The sequence below is a fragment of the Eptatretus burgeri genome, chromosome 17 (assembly GCF_056783735.1).
Source record: "Eptatretus burgeri isolate ZD-2024b chromosome 17, Ebu_testis_v1, whole genome shotgun sequence".
NCBI classification, from domain to species: Eukaryota; Metazoa; Chordata; class Myxini; order Myxiniformes; family Myxinidae; genus Eptatretus; species Eptatretus burgeri.
The window spans coordinates 52,435,121-52,455,139 of record NC_140977.1 but is presented as its reverse complement, the minus strand read 5'-3'; the positions used below and the strand labels follow the sequence as shown (position 1 = coordinate 52,455,139).

The window sequence follows — 20,019 nt, the reverse complement described above, 5'->3', positions numbered from 1 at the left end:
TTTACCCTACCACCATTGAAATGTCTTCTATTGATATGACAAGGATCTGGATGGAATGTTTGGGAAAAAGGTTTGCAACTACACATTTCGGAAAAAAGATACAGCAATTACGATGGAATCTAAGTCAAAAATCCGGATTGATGCTGAAGATGTGCACATTGACCCTCAACTACTGTTCCAAAGACTGGTTATCATTGGTACACAGAAGGACAAACTCAATGAAGCCTTTCGTCATGAACTGTGTGGGTTCCCTGCAGCTCTCTTTGAAAGACGAGATGTTCTCTTAAAGGCCACTAAGCCAGTGCTGGCAAATGCCATCTGGGAATTAGCACCCACCATCTCTGACGAAGACCAAGAACAACTTGAATCCAGCCATATTAAACATGTCATCGACGGAGGTGCTTTGCTGCACAGGATCCTTTTGGGAGCATGGACAGACATATGATGCCATCTGTCAAAGATATTGTTGCGGTCTTCGCGCCCGCCGGCGTGCGACGGCCACGTAACTCGAATCGCGGCACGTCGCCCACCGGACGGACAATCCAGTCGTGACCCTCTCGGACTAACGCCGGGAACCAGTCACGGGTGGACCTTTCGGTCTCACCGCGATCGAGCCAATCAGCCCCCGCGTGGGATAGGGTTGCTCGCCAAATTCGAACTACCTAAGTACCCACGCGGAGGGTAGACCGGGCGATCGCACCTCGCCGCAGGTCGACTTCGGACACGGGCCACTTAAGCGACCCGTTCCGTACTATCAGAATAACCGAGCGGTGTTATCGTCGACCTCGACGGTTCGATTAATTATCGGGCGTATTCAGCCCACTACCAACCCTTTACGTGAAGCAAGATGGGGATTCAATGGAGGAAAAGACGAAGCGAAGCGGGAGAACAGTTCAACAATAAAGCACATTTATTCGCGACGAACGGAAAGCACACAAATACAATTCCACCAAATGCACACAAAAAAAAGAAAACACAATTCCATTTACACAAAAAGCAAACATAAAAGTGAAAACACAGTGCAGAGCTAATACCGACTACCGAGCACACGGCAACACTTATACAATTCTACTTCACAGACGGCGCCGACAACACATACCCAAAACCAAGGAAAAGAAATCCCCCAAGAATGGGGCAGGCCTGAGGCCGAGACCGGGTCGGGCCTACCCGTCTGGTGATGAGACGCGGAGCGGCGATGGCCCCGCAACCCGCGGGCCTCGTGGACAGTGCCTGGCTGGGGGTGGGAACGGGGCCCCCTTGGTCGCACTATCTCAGCGCGGGGGGAAACAGGAGGGGGTTGCTGATGCTCGGGGTATAGAGGATCTTTATTATCCCTGGTGTGCGTCTCCACCTCGGCCAGGTCGCGCTGCCGGCCTCCCTCGGGCGTGCAGCTCCTGGCACCGACGCGAGCACCCCCTCGTCCGACTCTCTTCAGCTTCTCCAGCCACTGCAGGCTTCGGGCTCCAGTCTTCCACACTCGTCCCCTCCGTTCCGACTCCTTCTCGTTCTCGACTCCTTCTCGTTCTCGTTTGCGACCCTCTTCTGACTGACGAACACCGTCCTTTTATCCCCCCGTAACTTCGCCTTTGACCCCCTCCCTTTGACCTTTCACCTCGCTCCCCATTGGCCCGAGAAAAAGTGGGCGTGAAGGCTTTTGATCCACAAATTTGCATATATCGATCGTTCTGGAGGCGGGGCCAAATCGCCCTCGCTCACCGATTGGACGGCAAAAAGTGGGCGTGTGTCGTTTTTGATCCGTTTTTGAAGCACAAAATCCGTGATTTTGTACACGCTGTTCGACGCGCGTTCTGCATGAGTCCAACACCGGTACCCACAGCGGGGCAAGAACGGTGGCGATGCTACGGTTGTGAGGTGTGCGTGAAGGTCGTGGCGGTTGTGGTGAAGCGGTGGTTGTGGTCGGTGGTTGATGTTGTGGTTGTGATCATGGCGGTTGGTCCAAAATAAAGATAGTAAAAGAAAAACGGCTATCCTGAAGAGTCGCAGCTCGCATAAATGACATGTATTCCCACTAGACAACGGGTTTGGGCCTAACTACACATGTACTTACCGAGATACCTCACCTAAGGGACCTGAATGGTGGTTTGCGAATCTGGTAACCACAACACTACCCCCTTCCCTTTTTACAGACTCGTCCCGAGTCGTCAAATTTTCGTGTGCCATCATGTGTAGTTTTCCCCTAGTACATTTTACCTACGGATCCCTGAGTGCGACATTCATGGTATTCGTGTCCCCAAAATAAATAACCTGAGGGCTGCGTAACTATCTAAACAAACTCACTCACACGGACGACTTAAATAAAATTGCCGGCGCTAAGACAAACATGCCGGGGGCGCACTCATATGTACAGTACATCTTACCTTAACTTACAAATCTTACACTAAACCATGGCCCAGGATCATTGAACTCTGCAAAAGAAAGCAGTTAGCAGGGAGCCAGGCTGCCCGCATGCAGTCTCTGGCTCAAAACAATGCAGGTGACAGGGAACGTGGCTGGCTGCTCACACGCAGTCCAAGGCCTTCCCTTTTGAACTGAACTCAGTGAACCACAACGGTGCTTGGGCTGCACAACGCAGTCTCCGTGCCAGCTCAAGTGGCACACGCAATGAGCACAACGAATGGATGCATGGACACAAACACGGTGCACGGGCCGCCACTGCAGGCCCGTGTTGTAGCTGCCAACAGGGCAGTTCTCGCAGCTTGCAAACTGTTGCTTTCTGATCCTGGCGCACATGAAAATGAACAGGGGGGGGGGGGCAGAGCAAAAATTGAACGGGGCTGGTGAACGTGGGCAGTGGGCATGGCATGGCAAAGGTGGCAGGCAAACACAGCCCGCAGAAGAAGGCCGCTGCAGGCAAACTCAGCCCGCAGAACCAGGCCGGCATAGGCCTCGAAGAAAAACAGCCAGCAGATGAACTGGCCGGCACAGGCCTTGAAGCAAAACACGGCCAGCCGATGGCACAGGCCTTGCAGCAAAACAACAGCTGCCGATGAAGTTGGCCGGCCTCCGCCTCGAAGAAAAACACGGCCAGCCGATGGAGTTGGCTAGCCTTTGCCGTTCAGTGGAGGTTGGTGGAGGGAGTGCGGTGGTGCTGGCCACTTGGAAGGCGGGCTCGGACCTACCTTCCTGTCTCCCTCCCAACCTATCGCCTTTGCCTGTCACTGTACATACCCACTCCCTTAATTTGTCAAACCCCAATTTAGCCCCAACTTATTTTTTTATTGTTTTTTTTTACTTTTATGTTTACTTCCCCTCTATAAATCGTCCCATAACCCCCTTTATCGTCCTTGTTCGGCTAACCTATTCTGTCACCTAGCCTACTCCCAACCCCTACGTTCCCTTCCCGGAGGGGAATAAGGGAGAGCTAACTTCCTGTGTCGAGGCCCAACGAAGCCTCAGAATGGCCTCCCCAGAGTTCGGCGATCTAAACCAAAGTGGGTCCAGCGGCCCACAACGAGAGCGAGGGGATGGATGGTGCGGAGGGGTACATCTCCTAATCTACCCTAACCATTTAACTGTTAAACTACCCCGGGGCTTTCAACAAGCGCCTCTCGCTTAAACTATTGGTTCTAACAACCCAGATCCCCGTCGCCTGTGTTGGTGTCCTTACAATTTCGGGCCTCGCCCCCCAATTTTCTCTCCGTGCCCTCACACGGTCTCCTGGCTGGGACACGTGGCTCCCTTTGGCAGGCACGACCCTCTGCCGAATCTCCCGCTATGGCACCCCCGGGCACTACACTGCCTCCGAGCCTACCAGCTCCCTAACACCGGGGAGTGCCCCCATGGCACCTCCCCTGAAACGCACACGTGGCAGGCCGGCCTCCCGGGCCCCTTTCCGAGGGTCACCCGTGCCCACAACACTGCCCACGCGGCTAATGGCGCCCCGGGCCCCCGCACCAAGCAGGCGCACCCGTGCCCACTACGCTATCCCGGCCCCCCATGGGCCCTTGGCCTACCACGGCCGACTAGCCTGGTGCCCGGGGTACCCACTCAGCGATACTCACCTTTCGCAGCCACGCTCCCAAGCCCGTCAACAGGGCTCCTGCACCCCTCCAAATGGGTCTCGAGCCTACTTTCCCACCAACAACAAAACGACCTCCATTTTTCAATTTGACTAACCCAGCTAACTCACTTTACTCTGACCCCGGGGTCCCTTGGGCGGGAGTCACTCCTCCCCCCAATCACTCATCGCACCATGCATTCCCCATTCGCTCCACTCACACAGACCCGCTGGCCTCACTCACTCACCATGTACTCACCTCACAACTCTTCAACACACACACCGCTGAACTCTGCCATCCTTCTAACTACCTCCCCTAACTAACTCGTGCTCCCACGTCGTCCCTTAAACTATAGCACGTTCCTTTTAACACTACGTAGCTAAACTACGTCCCCTCTACACACTCACCAGTCTGTCTCTGTCTCCTAACTCAAAAAATTCATTTTATTTCCCAACCTAAATCTGGCTACAATCCCTCTAACTAATCCATTCCACGGACTCCATGAGGACTTACCCCTGCCCCATGGAGTCGGTCTAACTAAGCTAACCCTTCCCCCTAACTAGTTTCCATCCTGTGCCCCGGATAAGGGGGTCTTTCACCCCTTGCCCAGGAATCCTGTACACCCGAAAGTGAGGCTTGCTTTTTTTTTTTTTTTTTTCTTTTTTTTTTTCCATGCGCAGCACCTGCGCGGCAACTCAGAGCTCGCGCACTTTGCACCTGCCCGTGACGTCATGCAGCTGCACGTGTTCCTCGTCCCTCCTTGGACGGTACCATCCGGCAGAGATACCCCTCCTGCCGGATTCCAACCCCACGTGCAGCCATGACGTCACCGTGCGCATAAAAAAAACAAGCCCCACGTCTCGAGGGGTTCCCCACGCGAACACATGTGCTTTGCCCGTTGGAGCTTAACACACACGATCGCGTGGAGAACCCGTCCGGTCCAAATCCGTTTACCTGCCTAAACTTTGTCCGTCCGCGGGATCGGCAAATCCACCGCGTGCGTTTCCGGACCGGGACTTCACTCTCGCAAGCGAGCACGTGGTGGTCTCGTGCGTTGCACCGCACGAACCTCGTGCTCACTGCTGGGTGAACCCGGCACGGTCCTCGAAACAGCTACAGCCGCTACCCGGCTTTCTCTCCTCTGTCGCCGTCTCCGTCTCCATTCCACACACGCATACCTGCGTGTAACGACGCACACAGTCCACTCCATCACATTCACACCGGGAGATGCGGCTGCGTGCTCCCGCATGCCAACCGACATCTCCCTCACATACCGCTCTCTCACACACACGGTCTCCCTTGCACACAGCGACCTTGCACACGGCCGTTCACTCACGCGTGCGGGGGCACTCACCCGCGGTGCCTCACTCGCACTCCGTGCCTCATCCACACACGCGGGGGCACTCACCCGCGGTGCCTCACTCACACTCCGTGCCTCATCCACACACGGCGTGCAGGGAAGCACGTACTCCGGCACCATCGCCACCACACCACTCACACGTGGTGCCTCACTCATACTGGCCGTTTCACTCACACACACGGCCTCACTCACACACGGTGCCCCATCCACACCCGGCGTGCTGGGAAGCACGCACTCTGGCACCATCGCCACCACACCACTCACACACGGGGTCGCTTCCACACACGGTGCCGCACTCACACCTTGCACCACACACACAGGGACAACCACCCTGGGGATTCGTGTCCCCACAAGGGTCTCCGGGGCCTCTATACCCCCCAAGCTCTCCGTGCACCCGTCCACAGCACCCGTCCCCTCAACCTCGCAAAGCACGACCGAACCCACCTGGTCGTGACTCGCCTCAAGGGGGCATACTCCCTCCCCTCGTTCCTGGAGGAGGCCATATAGGTGCTCGCACTGGGTCCCGACACGCTCCGCGAGCTCACCCCCATTATCCTCCACTACCTCCGTGTGTGTGTGTGCGTCACTTACCCCGTCTTCATCGTGTTTATTGGTCTCTGCTTCTTTCTGGCGTCATTCCCTTATCTTTATGTAGGTCAACCTTGCTTTCTCTTTAAGTCGCTCCCGTCCTTCCCTGTTTTTCACTCCTTGCTCTTTCACGATCTCCGCGTACCTCATCCTTGCTTTCCGTATTAATTGTTCTTTTCTCTCCCTCGCAATTACTTTCACCTCGTCTCTTGTCTCCCGAATTACTTTTTCCTTACCCGCCTCCACCGCGGGCCTGTCAGCCGTTGCACCCCCTTCCAGCTCGTTCGTTCCGACACGTGGAGTCGCCATTTTAAGTTCCCTGCTCACGGCCTTCATGCCCGCCTGCAGGCATCGGCCCATGTTCTGCGTCTCACCCCGTAGCTTTCTCGTTTCTTCCTTCATTTGCTGTGTATTCGCATCCATCGTCGTTTTCACTTCATTTGTATTTGTATCCATCTTTTCATCCATTTTTTTCATATTCGCATCCATTTTTTTGATCATTTGTTTGTTCATTGCCGCCAGCATGGCGCATAGCTGGGCCATGTTGGATGCACTCAGCTGAGCCGTTTCGGCAGGGGTTGGGGAAGGGTTTTGGTGGAGAGGGGGGGGGGAGGTGTCATACACTGCGGCCGCTGCCGCACCCATTTCGGGCTCTGGGTTCAGTTGGGCGAGTCCGTGTTCCTGCACAATCAACATTTCCTGCTCGGGGATTCCATCCTGGGCCATGGACTCTACATTATTACACATATACATTTCTAATACCCCCGGCTCCCGCTCGCCTTGAGACGCCATCTTGCTTCTCGTGAAGGGTTAATTTGCTCGCTCGTAATTTGGAGGGAATCGGGGGTCGCTTCTCTCACCCCTAGACCGATTCCCGTGAATTTCGCTGGAGACAGGAGAGCCTGTTGTCCCGCTCTCCAATACCAGTGCCGCGAGGAGGGCGATGAATTTGTATCGCACGACCTGACACCAGTGTTGCGGTTTTCGCGCCCGCCGGCGTGCTGACGGCCACGTAACTCGAATCGCGGCACGTCGCCCACCGGACGGACAATCCAGTCGTGACCCTCTCGGACTAACGCCGGGAACCAGTCACGGGTGGACCTTTCGGTCTCACCGCGATCGAGCCAATCAGCCCCCGCGTGGGATAGGGTTGCTCGCCAAATTCGAACTACCTAAGTACCCACGCGGAGGGTAGACCGGGCGATCGCACCTCGCCGCAGGTCGACTTCGGACACGGGCCACTTAAGCGACCCGTTCCGTACTATCAGAATAACCGAGCGGTGTTATCGTCGACCTCGACGGTTCGATTAATTATCGGGCGTATTCAGCCCACTACCAACCCTTTACGTGAAGCAAGATGGGGATTCAATGGAGGAAAAGACGAAGCGAAGCGGGAGAACAGTTCAACAATAAAGCACATTTATTCGCGACGAACGGAAAGCACACAAATACAATTCCACCAAATGCACACAAAAAAAGAAAACAATTCCATTTACACAAAAAGCAAACATAAAAGTGAAAACACAGTGCAGAGCTAATACCGACTACCGAGCACACGGCAACACTTATACAATTCTACTTCACAGACGGCGCCGACAACACATACCCAAAACCAAGGAAAAGAAATCCCCCAAGAATGGGGCAGGCCTGAGGCCGAGACCGGGTCGGGCCTACCCGTCTGGTGATGAGACGCGGAGCGGCGATGGCCCCGCAACCCGCGGGCCTCGTGGACAGTGCCTGGCTGGGGGTGGGAACGGGGCCCCCTTGGTCGCACTATCTCAGCGCGGGGGGAAACAGGAGGGGGTTGCTGATGCTCGGGGTATAGAGGATCTTTATTATCCCTGGTGTGCGTCTCCACCTCGGCCAGGTCGCGCTGCCGGCCTCCCTCGGGCGTGCAGCTCCTGGCACCGACGCGAGCACCCCCTCGTCCGACTCTCTTCAGCTTCTCCAGCCACTGCAGGCTTCGGGCTCCAGTCTTCCACACTCGTCCCCTCCGTTCCGACTCCTTCTCGTTCTCGACTCCTTCTCGTTCTCGTTTGCGACCCTCTTCTGACTGACGAACACCGTCCTTTTATCCCCCCGTAACTTCGCCTTTGACCCCCTCCCTTTGACCTTTCACCTCGCTCCCCATTGGCCCGAGAAAAAGTGGGCGTGAAGGCTTTTTGATCCACAAATTTGCATATATCGATCGTTCTGGAGGCGGGGCCAAATCGCCCCTCGCTCACCGATTGGACGGCAAAAAGTGGGCGTGTGTCGTTTTTGATCCGTTTTTGAAGCACAAAATCCGTGATTTTGTACACGCTGTTCGACGCGCGTTCTGCATGAGTCCAACACCGGTACCCACAGCGGGGCAAGAACGGTGGCGATGCTACGGTTGTGAGGTGTGCGTGAAGGTCGTGGCGGTTGTGGTGAAGCGGTGGTTGTGGTCGGTGGTTGATGTTGTGGTTGTGATCATGGCGGTTGGTCCAAAATAAAGATAGTAAAAGAAAAACGGCTATCCTGAAGAGTCGCAGCTCGCATAAATGACATGTATTCCCACTAGACAACGGGTTTGGGCCTAACTACACATGTACTTACCGAGATACCTCACCTAAGGGACCTGAATGGTGGTTTGCGAATCTGGTAACCACAACAATATGCTACATACGTAATGCGGAAATACAAACAGCCCACCGTGATCTTTGATGGATATGACTGTGGGCCAGCGCCAAAGGATGGCACCCAATCCAGACAAATTAGATCAAGAGCAGTCAGAGATGTCCATGTCTCACCGGGTATGCAACTCAACATGAAGAAAGATGACTTTTTGGCTAGCAAAACCAATAAACAGAAGTTCATTAACATGCTGAGTAGTTCCCTGGAGAAATCGGGCTGCGAAGTTCACCAGGCAGATGGCGATGCTGATAAAGTTATTGTGGCACATGCTCTGAAGTCTGCTGAGACATGTGACACCATCATTGTTGGGGATGATACTGACTTGATGATACTTTTGTGCCATCATGCCACTAGCAACCACAAGAAACTTTACTTCCATCCAGAGGCAAAATCCAGACAACAGCAAAGGTACATGGACATTCATAAAGCAAGATCAGAGCTGGGAGATCAGGTGTGTCGTGACTTGTTGTTTGTCCATGCCATGCTAGGTTGTGACACAACTTCGAGATTGTTTGGTTTTGGGAAAGCCGTGGGGTCGAAACTGATCCAGACTAATGAGACTTTCATCGAGCAGGCAAAGGTCTTTAACAGATCAGGATGCACACAGAGTGAAGTCGCTGCCGCTGGAGAAAAAGCTATCCTGTGTTTATACAAGACAACTGCCAAGATCGATGATTTAAACGAACTAAGACACCAGAGGTTCCTTGAACTTGTGAAGACAAGCAAGAAGGCAATTCAACCTAAAAGTTTACCACCCACTTCAGCAGCCCCAAAGTTCCACAGCCAGCGTGTGTATCATCAAGTCCAAGCATGGAAAAATGTAGGGCTTGATGCCGAAGAGTGGGGTTGGAAAATTGTAGACGGACAAATGATTCCGGTTCAAACTTGCGAGGACGTTGCACCCAGGGAATTACTTGAGTTTGTGAGATGTCAATGCAAAACTGGATGTAGCACTAATCACTGCAGCTGTAAAAAGACTGGAATATCATGTACTACGGGATGTGGGGAGTGCAGAGGTGTATGTGAGAATTGAGGAGACGATGGGACTGAATGACAGATGGTACTGATGAGAATAATGACCCCCAGTATTGAAAATGAAGACAATTGGGACAATTATCAACTGATAAATTCAATTTGTACTTTTCTGTTATGGAGATACTGTAATATCACATCAACAATTTAACTGTCCATGTGATTAATTCAGGATTGATGGTATTTTTATGTACTTTTTCATATGTACCCTAATTTCGCCAGTACCCTAATTATGCAATATTTTTGACCACGAAATAAACATTGTTCCAATACTGCAATTAATTGGGATTTTTATTATGTTATTTAGTGTAGACCAAGGGTCTAAATAAAGTTGGTTTTGTTTCTGTTGCAATTAGTGGTGGGTCTAACCCTAAGTTGACTGGACTACAGCGGTATAGTTCACTGGAGCTCTCCTTTTTAAAAAATTTATTGAATTATTTTTTTTAAATGAGTTTTTTTTTATCAACCGCTGTCACAACGGGAACCCAACGGGTTCACGGGTCATCTAGTTCATACTATTTTTCGAGAAGTAAGGATTCATAAAAGGTGCAATGCACTCTGGGAAACATTCACAACATGGCAAAAGTGCATCAAAATATGCGTCACAATTAAACAAAGAAGACATTGTCCGATGTCTCCTAATGTCCTTGCAAGTCTTGTAAATGTACACCAACGGCTCCCGATGTCCTTGCCCAGCACGTGACATGCGTACAAGGCTCGTGAACAGAAAGCGACAAAATTGTAACCAAATTGTGTTTTTACGATGAAGATCTGTTGCAAGAGACATCTGCCAGGCCAAAGGATGACGGCGTGACGTACCTTGCATTGCCTTGTACTGCAGCGGTGGGATTTGCTCAAAACCAGGTGGTGGGACGTCCCAATACTTGTATGGCTTCTTCTTGCGGATTTTCTTCGGAGAACGGCTGGATATTTGTTCATGCATTGATGAGATGAAGAGCGTTAGATGCAAGAATAATAATAATTATAATAATAAAACAAGTTTATGCAATAACGGACCTTTTAAACAACCTATAGATTATATATACATATATATATATATATATATATATATATATATATATATATATATATATATATATATATATATAAATATAAATATATGGATGTATTACAAAAGGGCAAATTTAAACTAACAAGCTCTAATGTCTAGGTTAGCAAATGCAGACAACTGTCTCGCTGTGTGTAAAGCACTGCCCCACCTTATAGAGCGAGATCGACGTCCGTGTTCTCTGCGATCCCGGCTGTAGCTCCGGTTCTTGCGCGAATGTGAAGAACTTCGACGATGCCTCCTGTGCCTCTCTTCTCTCTCCCTCTCTCTCTCCCTCTCGTCTCCTCTCTCCGGCCTTTCCCCCTTGCGCCCATTTCCCGGCACCAGCTCTGCTCAACGCCAGCGTTTGGTGCCACGTCAAGGAGGTAAAGCCAGCTGCCCGAGCAAGGCAATGATGGCAAACTTTCTTAACAGTGCTAAAACATCAAACAGCAGCCATCGACATCGGAGACCGTTTGAGAGATTCTCACAATGAAAGCCCACACTCTGGACCGTGGCCTTGATCATGGAACACACTGTCGCAAGCGACGCCTTCAAATCACGATGGCCGAGAAACGAAAACCTCTCGGTCCTCAAGAACGTTTCAGAAGTAACGCAAGCTTCAGAGTCGGAGGTCAACATATTCAAGGCAATAGTGATCCTGCGTAACGGGAGCGGGTTCTTGAGTCAGTCGGCAAGGTGTATTTGCTCTTGTGAAATGAAACGACAATCGTCTTACGGCGAAAACAAATCAGGTTTACATTTCCTACAGGATTCCTTACATCATTTACAGCAATTTGATCAATTCAGTTGACTTACGATTCTTCTTCTCCCTCTACTCCCTTTATAAGGTATGAAGCCTAATGGTACCAAGCCTCTGCCCTGCCTTGAACATGCTATTCCTCCACTTTCCTCTGTCCTCAGCCAACATTCCACCCACCACCTCATCAATATCTTTTTTCCCCATCTCAACCGCATTCTACCTCTTTTCCTTCGACCTCACTCCCTCAACCTATCCGCTTTCTTTGCCAATGTCGCTTCCTCCATCCTTACCACGTGACCAGGCCACTTTTTACCAATCTCCCCGTCAAACTCATCTGCACACCAATCTCCTCCATCAGTTCATCCATCCTCCTTACATCCACCCTCTTACCTCCTGCAATCTACCAGACACAGTTGTTCTCGCAGACCTGCAACCTCTGTTGTCTCTGTCCGTGTCCCTATCTCCAGACCGTAAAGGTGTTACACAAGACATCAAAACTTTCCCTTTCCATTTCCTTGATATTATGTCTGTCTGCCATTACTCCCTTTATCCTCCTCTATGCCAATGCATCATCCTTATCCTCAACACAATTACCATCCCCAGTCACTGTCTCTTCTTCACCCCCCCCCCTCCCCACAGATACTCAAACCAATATATAGTGGGGAGAACAAGTATTTGATACACTGCCGATTTTGCAGGTTTTCCCACTTACAAAGCACGTAGAGGTCTGTAATTTTTATCATTGGTACACTTGAACTGTGAAAGACGGAATCTAAAACAAAAATCCTGAAAATCACATTGTATGATTTTTAAATAATTAATTTGCATTTTATTGCATGAAATAAGTATTTGATCACCCACCAACCAGTAAGAATTCCGGCTCTCACAGACCTGTTAGTTTTGTCTTGAAGAAGCCCTCCCATTCTCCACTCATTACCTGTATTAACTGCACCTGTTTGAACTCATTATCTGCAAAAAAGACAGCTGTCCACACTCAATCAATCAGACTCCAACCTCTCCACAATGGGCAAGACCAGAGAGCTGTCTAAGGACATCAGGGACAAAATTGTAGACTTGCACAAGGCTGGGATGGACTACAGGACAAAAGGCAAGCAGCTTGGTGAGAAGGCAACAACTGTTGGCGCAATTATTAGAAAATGGAAGAAGTTCAAGATAACAGTCAATCTCCCTCGGTCTGGGGCTCCATGCAAGATCTCACCTCGTGGAGCCTCAATGATCATGAGAAAGGTGAGGGATCAGCCCAGAACTACACGGCAGGACCTGGTCAATGACCTGAAGAGAGCTGGGACCACAGTATCAAAGAAAACCATAAGTAACACACTACGCCGTCATGGATTAAAATCCTGCAGCGCACGCAAGGTCCCTCTGCTCAAGCCAGCGCATGTCCAGGCCCATCTGAAGTTTGCCAATGACCATCTGGATGATCCAGAGGAGGAATGGGAGAAGGTCATGTGGTCTGATGAGACCAAAATAGAGGTTTTGGTTTAAACTCCACTTGCCGTGTTTGGAGGAAGAAGAAGGATGAGTGCAACCCTAAGAACACCATCCCAACCATGAAGCATGGAGCTGAAAACATCATTCTTTGGGGATGCTTTTCTGCAAAGGGGACAGGACGACTGCACCGTATTGAGGGGAGGATGGATGGGGCCATGTATCGCGAGATCTTGGCCAACAACCTCCTTCCCTCAACAAGAGCATTGAAGATCGGGCGTGGCTGGGTCTTCCAGCATGACAACGACCCGAAACACACAGCCAGGGCAATTAAGGAGTGGCTCCCGAAGAAGCATCGCAAGGTCCTGGAGTGGCCGAGCCAGTCTCCAGACCTGAACCCAATAGAAAATCTTTGGAGGGAGCTGAAAGTCTGTGTTGCCCAGCAACAGCCCCGAAACCTGAAGGATCTGGACAAGATCTGTATGGAGGAGTGGGCCAAAATCCCTGCTGCAGTCTGTGCAAACCTGGTTTAGAACTATAGGAAACGTCTGATCTCTGTAATTGCAAACAAAGGTTTCTGTACCAAATATTAAGTTCTGTTTTTCTGATCTATCAAATACTTATTTCATGCAATAAAATGCAAATTAATTATTTAAAAATCATACAATGTGATTTTCAGGATTTTTGTTTTAGATTCCGTCTTTCACAGTTCAAGTGTACCTATGATAAAAATTACAGACCTCTACGTGCTTTGTAAGTGGGAAAACCTGCAAAATCGGCAGTGTATCAAATACTCGTTCTCCCCACTGTACATGCCTGATCCCATTCCCCTCCAACCTGATATTCATTACTCTCTGCCACAACAGCCAGATCGTCCATATACAACATCCTACCCAGAATACCTTTCATATTTACCCTCCAGCTTACCAGCTCCATCACCATGCTAAACACGAGTGGGCTTACAGAGCTTCGCTGGCTCAAACCGATGATCACGCTGAACCCCTCTGACATCCCAGGTCCAACCAAAACTCTTCCCTTCATTTCTTGTACATCCCTTCCACAAACCCAACTTCTGCTGCTGGCACTCCCATCCATCACAGCATCGCCATCACCATCTCATGGGACAGTGTCAATTGGCAGTCAATAATTGGCACAATTAGCCCCGTCCTTCAATCCTCCGGGAATCGAACCCTCTCTCAAACATATATGCAACAGCCTATTCATCAAACTTCTCCCACGACAATTAGCATCACCGTACATGAGCTCCCACCACCAATGCCGAGCAGTCTTCTCTTCTTCACCCTCTTTAATGCTGTCTGCAACACCTCCTCAATCTCCACATCATGGAAGCACCAGCTCACCATCGTTTCCTCCCCGGTTCAACAACTCTGAAATATTCTTCCCATACCTTCAATGCTGCCACCCCCCCACCCCCCCATGCTCTATCACGAGCCTCACATCACCATTATTAATCACCACCTCCCCCACCAACCATCCTAACATCCTTCCCGTCCTTATCCCAATCACGAACCAATTTATAAATAATCTTCTTCCATATCATTCCTTGCCTTATCCCCAGCTCTCTGTGCCGCTTCCTTCTTTTACCCATACGAGTGCATAAACCCTGCATCCGGTTGTCCCCCTTGATGTTCTCTATCCTCTTCCAAACTTCCTTATTCTCACAGACTACCTTCACCACTTCCTCCGTCCAACATACCTGGTTTCTATTCCTCGACTTTGTACCCTTTCCTGATTTTCTTTCACACAAAACTACTGCAGTTCGCTTCAATGCCTCTGTACTTCCACACCTCCAAACATTTGACTTCTTCGTTAAGTCCCTCATACTTTGCCCTCACCCTCTCCTTGTACTTTACAGTCACACTGTCCCTGCACTTCATCATCATCATCATCATCATCATCTTCAGACCCCTGCTCTTAACTTCCATCCTTCTCTACATGCAGACAACAAACAATGCAGGCTTCTGCTGCGTGGTGACATGCTCTCCCGCTACCACTTTACAGTCCTTGATCCCCTACAATTAATGGTTCCAAACTACCAACAAATTCAGCTCCATTTTGTGCCGTCCATTTTTAACCAGACTCGGTGGTGTAACGGTTGTCGCGTCTGCTCTGAGTTTGGGAGGTCGGCAGCTCAAAGTCCGGTCGAGTCAAACCAAAAAAAGTTTAAAACGGTACTTGCTGCTTCCTTGCTTGATGCTCAGCATTTAAAAAGGATACAGCATGTCCAGACAACTACAGCACAGGCTTTGATGGGCCTAATGACCTGCTCGTGCGTATAAATTCCTTGTGAAGGAACTCGTATTGCGGGATTATAATGTTGAGGCCGTCCCGCTTCTGGAAGGCCGAACCAGCTTTGGCTACACCATTTCTCACCACAATCTCCACCAGCCATGTGCCCATCTATTCCTCGTTCCCCAACCAAATTTACCAACACGTTCCTCGTCACCCGGCTCCACTCTCCCCACACGCGCATTGAAGTCCCCCGCAATGCACAGCATCACCTCCAGGTCAACCGTTCTCATCATCCTCCACAGTGCGCCCCTGAACTCCTGACCCGTCTGCGGCTCATACCTCGACATGACACACACACACCATTCGTTTCTCCATCACCAACCATGACATACAGTAGCTATCAGTCCCTCCAATATTTCCACCCTGACCACCTGCTTGCTGATCTCTTCCGATACGACGATTCCAACGCCATTTCTCGTCCCATCAATCTCCTCACCCCGTCCCCTTTCCATGTGGTCTCCTGAACACACACACAAAACTTCAAACAACAACCTCCTCCTCATCATCATCATCATCATCATCTCCACCACCAAAACGACTCTCCCCTCCATCGATCCCACATTCAGAATACCTAACCAGACCTTGCTTTTGAACCACCATTCGAGAATCAATAAGTGTTGAACTTCAAGCCTGTCGATGTGATCTGGAATCAATTTCAGCCATGGCTGGGACATACTATACCAAGTCTCTTAATAATGTGTCAATTTTTTCCTCTTCCACATTCTCATTCCCATATTTGATGGAATGCTAAACCCCCTCCCCTCTCTCAAATGGTTTATAAGATCCATGGATACAACTTGTACTGCTCAGAATATGCACTTGTTCGTATCCTTTGAGATTTTTTTCTTTCTTTCTCCCCTCCCCCCAAAAGTCTTTCATTTGGAAACTGTAACATTCAGGTTCTTTTAACGACTCATTACCAGGAGAGGCAAGAATATAGTCGTTTTGAAGTCACATTATTTCAGGACCAAGCGGCACAGTTTGGAGAACGATTTCGACAAGAGTGCGGGATGACGAAGGACGGGGGCTGCGGCAGAACAAGAAGTTTGGTGGAGTTGATGACGTCAAATCTGTCCGCGTCAGAGCGACATGGCGGTGTAGTTCGCAGCAGCGATCTTGCCCCCCCCCCCCAAAAAAAAACATTTGGTCGTTCATAATTGGGTTTAAGGCTATTTCGTGGCAGTTTTTCAACTGTACGAGTACTATAAGGAAGTTATCCGGCCATGATTTCACCAGAGTCGGTTTAAAAAAAAAGATAAATAAATCGGGCCTGATTAAAAGCAAGGCCTCAGCTTTTTGACTGTGAGGAAAACGCCTCAAAAAAAAATGTATTAAAAAAAAAAAAAACGCGTCATAGAAATTTTAACGAGAGTTCCCGAAATTACTTTGCGGGTTAAAGAAGAGGGGAAAAAAAAACTGTGGAAAAGACAACGCAAAAGACAAAGTTGGACGAAGATGACGTCTTCGAAATCGGACACATTCAACAATGCCGACAACACCACAAGCTACACAGCGACGAGCCGTTCCCGCCAAGTCTCACGAGACGGACACAAGCTGATGACAAGCAAACGAACACAGCGCCCCTAAATAAATGGACACATTTCATTCGCTCTTACCCGCCGAATGATCCGAATATCGCCGGTCGTTCCCCGCATGTTCAGCCATTTCGCCGCCAAGGACGAAGCCGGCGGCCTCTCTGCAATCCAGGCGCCGAAACCGCCGATACTTCACGGAACCGCTTGACAACTCACCTCAAACACATCCACCTCGAGAAGAAAAAAAAAAAAAAAGGATAACCCTCCTCGATATCATGAAAAAAGGGGGAGTCGATGGCGGTTTGCTGCTATTTTGATGAAATAATATCAAAAAAAAATTACTGCGACGGACGCGATTAATGGTCCCGTCGACCGTAGGTGAATAAATTGAAAAGAAATTTTGAATAAATCCTCTCAGGTCGGGAGAAAAAGGCTCGAGACGGAGACCAGTTAGACTGAACGGATGGACGCGGCAATTACTCTGCCTAAAATGAACTTGCGTCGTAATATGCTAAATCGACCATAAACACGAGGAAGAAACACAGATAAATACTCGAAATAAATGTGTAAAAATGATAATCGATAGAAATAAGTATTCATTTTGAAAATAAAACCAAAACGATTATTTTTATCGAAATGGAAAAAAAGATGATGGAAAGCTCATAGTCTCCCGCTTTTTATTTTATTTTCGGATGTGGTGTTGAGTGCAGGGATGAGTAACAGCCATTTCATCGGAGTGCTTTAAAGAGTGCTTAAGCCGCTTAGCGAGCACTCTGCAAGCTGTGTGGTAATGGCTGTAGTGTCCGGAGGGCAGCGGGACTCGGATAGCCGTGAGGATTGTCGAACTCTGTTTATTGCCCGTCCGAATGCACACTACCACAGACTACACGACGCCTCAGGCGGCGCGAACACCTATATCCCCTGCAGGCACGTGACCACCTAAAACCACTCCTCCACGCCTCCACAACGCTCCCCGCATGCCAGTACACCACAATGGCCACACCACCCCCCCCCCCAGTTTTAAAACGCCACCATCTCTCGTGTCAAATTTAATTTGTGAAATTCGCCGCTCAAAAAAAATCACTTTCATGTAAAATTGTTTTAATCTCATTGAAATACTGAAAAAAAAATTGAGGTTACAAAATAACGCGCTCTTGGCGAGTGAGCGTAGATTGGGGTAGATCTAAAATGCTATTCAGCATTCTCAGTCATACCGGAAGTGACGTCTGATTTATTCAAAGAAAAAAATCCTCAAATATCGCGAGAACACGTTAATGTATTTATTTATTTATTTGTGTTTTTTTTTCTTTCCCCCCTGACCAAAAAAAAAAAAATCAAATGTCTTTCATCAAAATGATGTTGGTTTAAAGTATGACAAAACCTGAATCTTAAATCACTTATATATATATATGTTTTCAATTAAATCTGTGCCGTTTTATGAATCATATTTTGTTTCCTCCTCTCAGCTCAAGAAGATAAATGTTCCCGCGAAAACGACCAACATGAGTAACTGGCACGCGTTCTACGAGCACAGGCAAGACGACGATGAGGACGACGAAGATGAAAGACGAGAAGGTTCGCGCTGCAGCTTCACGTGGTTTACTTTATTTAACGTCCGTTTTATCCTCGATGCTTATGCTCCGTCTCCATTTGTGTGACGTCAGGCGCTCCCACTAATTAAATGGCTTCACTTTGTTTTATGGTTCCCTGAGGAATGATGCAGCCCACGACCCAACCCGTCACCTGGGCTGGTCTTTTTGAATGGGGACTTCGGTTTGGGGAATGACTTGCCTCTTGAGAGACGTCGGGCGAAGTCTGGGTTAGAGAGAGAGAGAGGGGAAGAGGGAGAGAGAGAGAGAGGGGGAGGAGGGAGAGAGAGAGAGAGGGGGAGGAGGGAGAGAGAGAGAGAGGGGGAGGAGGGAGAGAGAGAGAGAGAGAGAGGGGGAGGGAGAGAGAGAGAGGGAGAGAGAGAGAGGGAGGGAGGAAGGGGGAGGGAGAGAGGGAGAGGGGAGGAGGGAGAGAGGAGGGGGAGGGAGAGAGGAGGGGGAGGGAGAGAGGAGGGGGAGGGAGAGAGGAGGGGGAGGGAGAGGGGGAGGAGGGAGAGAGGAGGGGAGGGAGAGAGGGGAGGGGGAGAGGGGGAGGGAGAGAGGAGGGGAGGGAGAGAGGGGAGAGGGGGAGGGAGGGAGAGAGGGGGAGAGGGGAGGGAGAGAGGAGGGGAGGGAGAGAGGAGGGGAGGGGAGAGAGGGAGGGGAGGGGAGGGGAGAGAGGGGGGAGAGAGGGAGGGGGGAGAGAGGGAGGGGAGGGGAGGGGGAGAGAGGGAGGGGGGAGAGAGGGAGGGGAGGGGAGGGGAGAGAGGGAGGGGGAGAGAGGGAAGGGAGGGGGGAGAGAGGGAGGGGAGGGGGAGAGAGGGAGGGAGGGGAGGGGAGAGAGAGAGAGGGAGGGAGGGGAGGGAGGGAGGGAGTGAGGGAGCGAGGGAGGGGAGGGAGGGGAGGGAGGGGAGGGAGGGGAGAGAGAGGGAGGGGAGAGGGGAGAGAGAGGGAGGGGGAGAGAGGGGGAGAGAGGGAGGGGAGAGAGGGAGGGGGAGAGAGGGAGGGGGAGAGAGGGGGGGGAGAGGGAGGGAGGGGGAGGGGAGGGAGGGGGAGAGGGGAGGGGAGGGGGAGAGAGAGAGAGGGAGGGGAGGGAGGGGAGAGAGAGAGGGAGGGGAGGGAGGGGAGAGAGAGGGAGGGGAGAGGGGAGAGAGAGGGAGGGGGAGAGAGAGGGGAGAGAGGGAGGGGGAGAGAGGGAGGGGAGAGAGGGAGGGAGAGAGGGAGGGGGAGAGGGGAGGGAGGGAGAGGGGAGGGAGGGGGGAGAGGGGAGGGGGAGGGAGGGGAGAGAGGGAGGGGAGGGAGGGGGAGAGAGGGAGGGGAGGGGAGAGGGAGGGGAGAGAGAGGGAGGGGAGGGGAGGGAGGGGAGAGAGAGGGAGGGGAGGGAGGGGAGAGAGGGAGGGGAGGGGAGGGAGGGGAGAGAGGGAGGGGAGAGAGGGAGGGGAGGGAGGGGAGAGAGGGAGGGGAGGGGAGGGAGGGAGGGAGGGGAGGGGAGGGAGGGAGGGGAGGGAGGGCGGGAGGGAGGGAGGGAGGAGAGAGGGAGGGGAAGAGAGAGGGGAGGGGAGGAGGGAGAGAGGGGAGGGGAGGGAGGGAGGGTGGAGAGAGGGAGGGGAAGAGAGAGGGGGAGGGAGGAGGGAGAGAGGGGAGGGGAGGGGGAGGGAGGGTGGAGAG

General features: G+C 51.1%; 2 protein-coding genes across 7 annotated transcripts in view; one reads left to right on the top strand and one right to left on the bottom strand.

Moving 5' to 3' along the window:
* The window catches only part of LOC147010109 (splicing factor U2AF 65 kDa subunit-like), a 52,276-nt gene extending 35,192 nt beyond the window's left edge, over positions 1–17,084 (bottom strand). For 3 of the 4 annotated variants that reach the window (XM_085862289.1, XM_085862288.1, XM_085862290.1), the window contains exons 1-3: positions 16,847–17,084; positions 10,875–11,052; positions 10,474–10,577 (exon numbers count right to left, since the gene is read on the bottom strand). In XM_085862289.1, the coding sequence (XP_085718415.1) occupies positions 10,474–10,577; positions 10,875–11,052; positions 16,847–16,895 (331 nt within the window). In that variant the 5' untranslated portion in view covers positions 16,896–17,084. Of the gene's footprint in view, positions 1–10,473; positions 10,578–10,874; positions 11,099–16,846 lie in introns of all 4 variants that reach the window. The other variant, XM_085862291.1, reaches the window with a different exon arrangement.
* A 934-nt stretch (positions 17,085–18,018) lies between these two features.
* Positions 18,019–20,019, top strand: part of XRCC6 (X-ray repair cross complementing 6) — a 29,592-nt gene continuing 27,591 nt past the window's right edge. The window contains exons 1-2 of one of the 3 annotated variants that reach the window (XM_085862275.1): positions 18,019–18,134; positions 18,232–18,340. In XM_085862275.1, the coding sequence (XP_085718401.1) occupies positions 18,268–18,340 (73 nt within the window). In that variant the 5' untranslated portion in view covers positions 18,019–18,134; positions 18,232–18,267. Of the gene's footprint in view, positions 18,135–18,178; positions 18,341–20,019 lie in introns of those variants that run through there. The other 2 variants (XM_085862276.1, XM_085862274.1) reach the window with 2 other exon arrangements.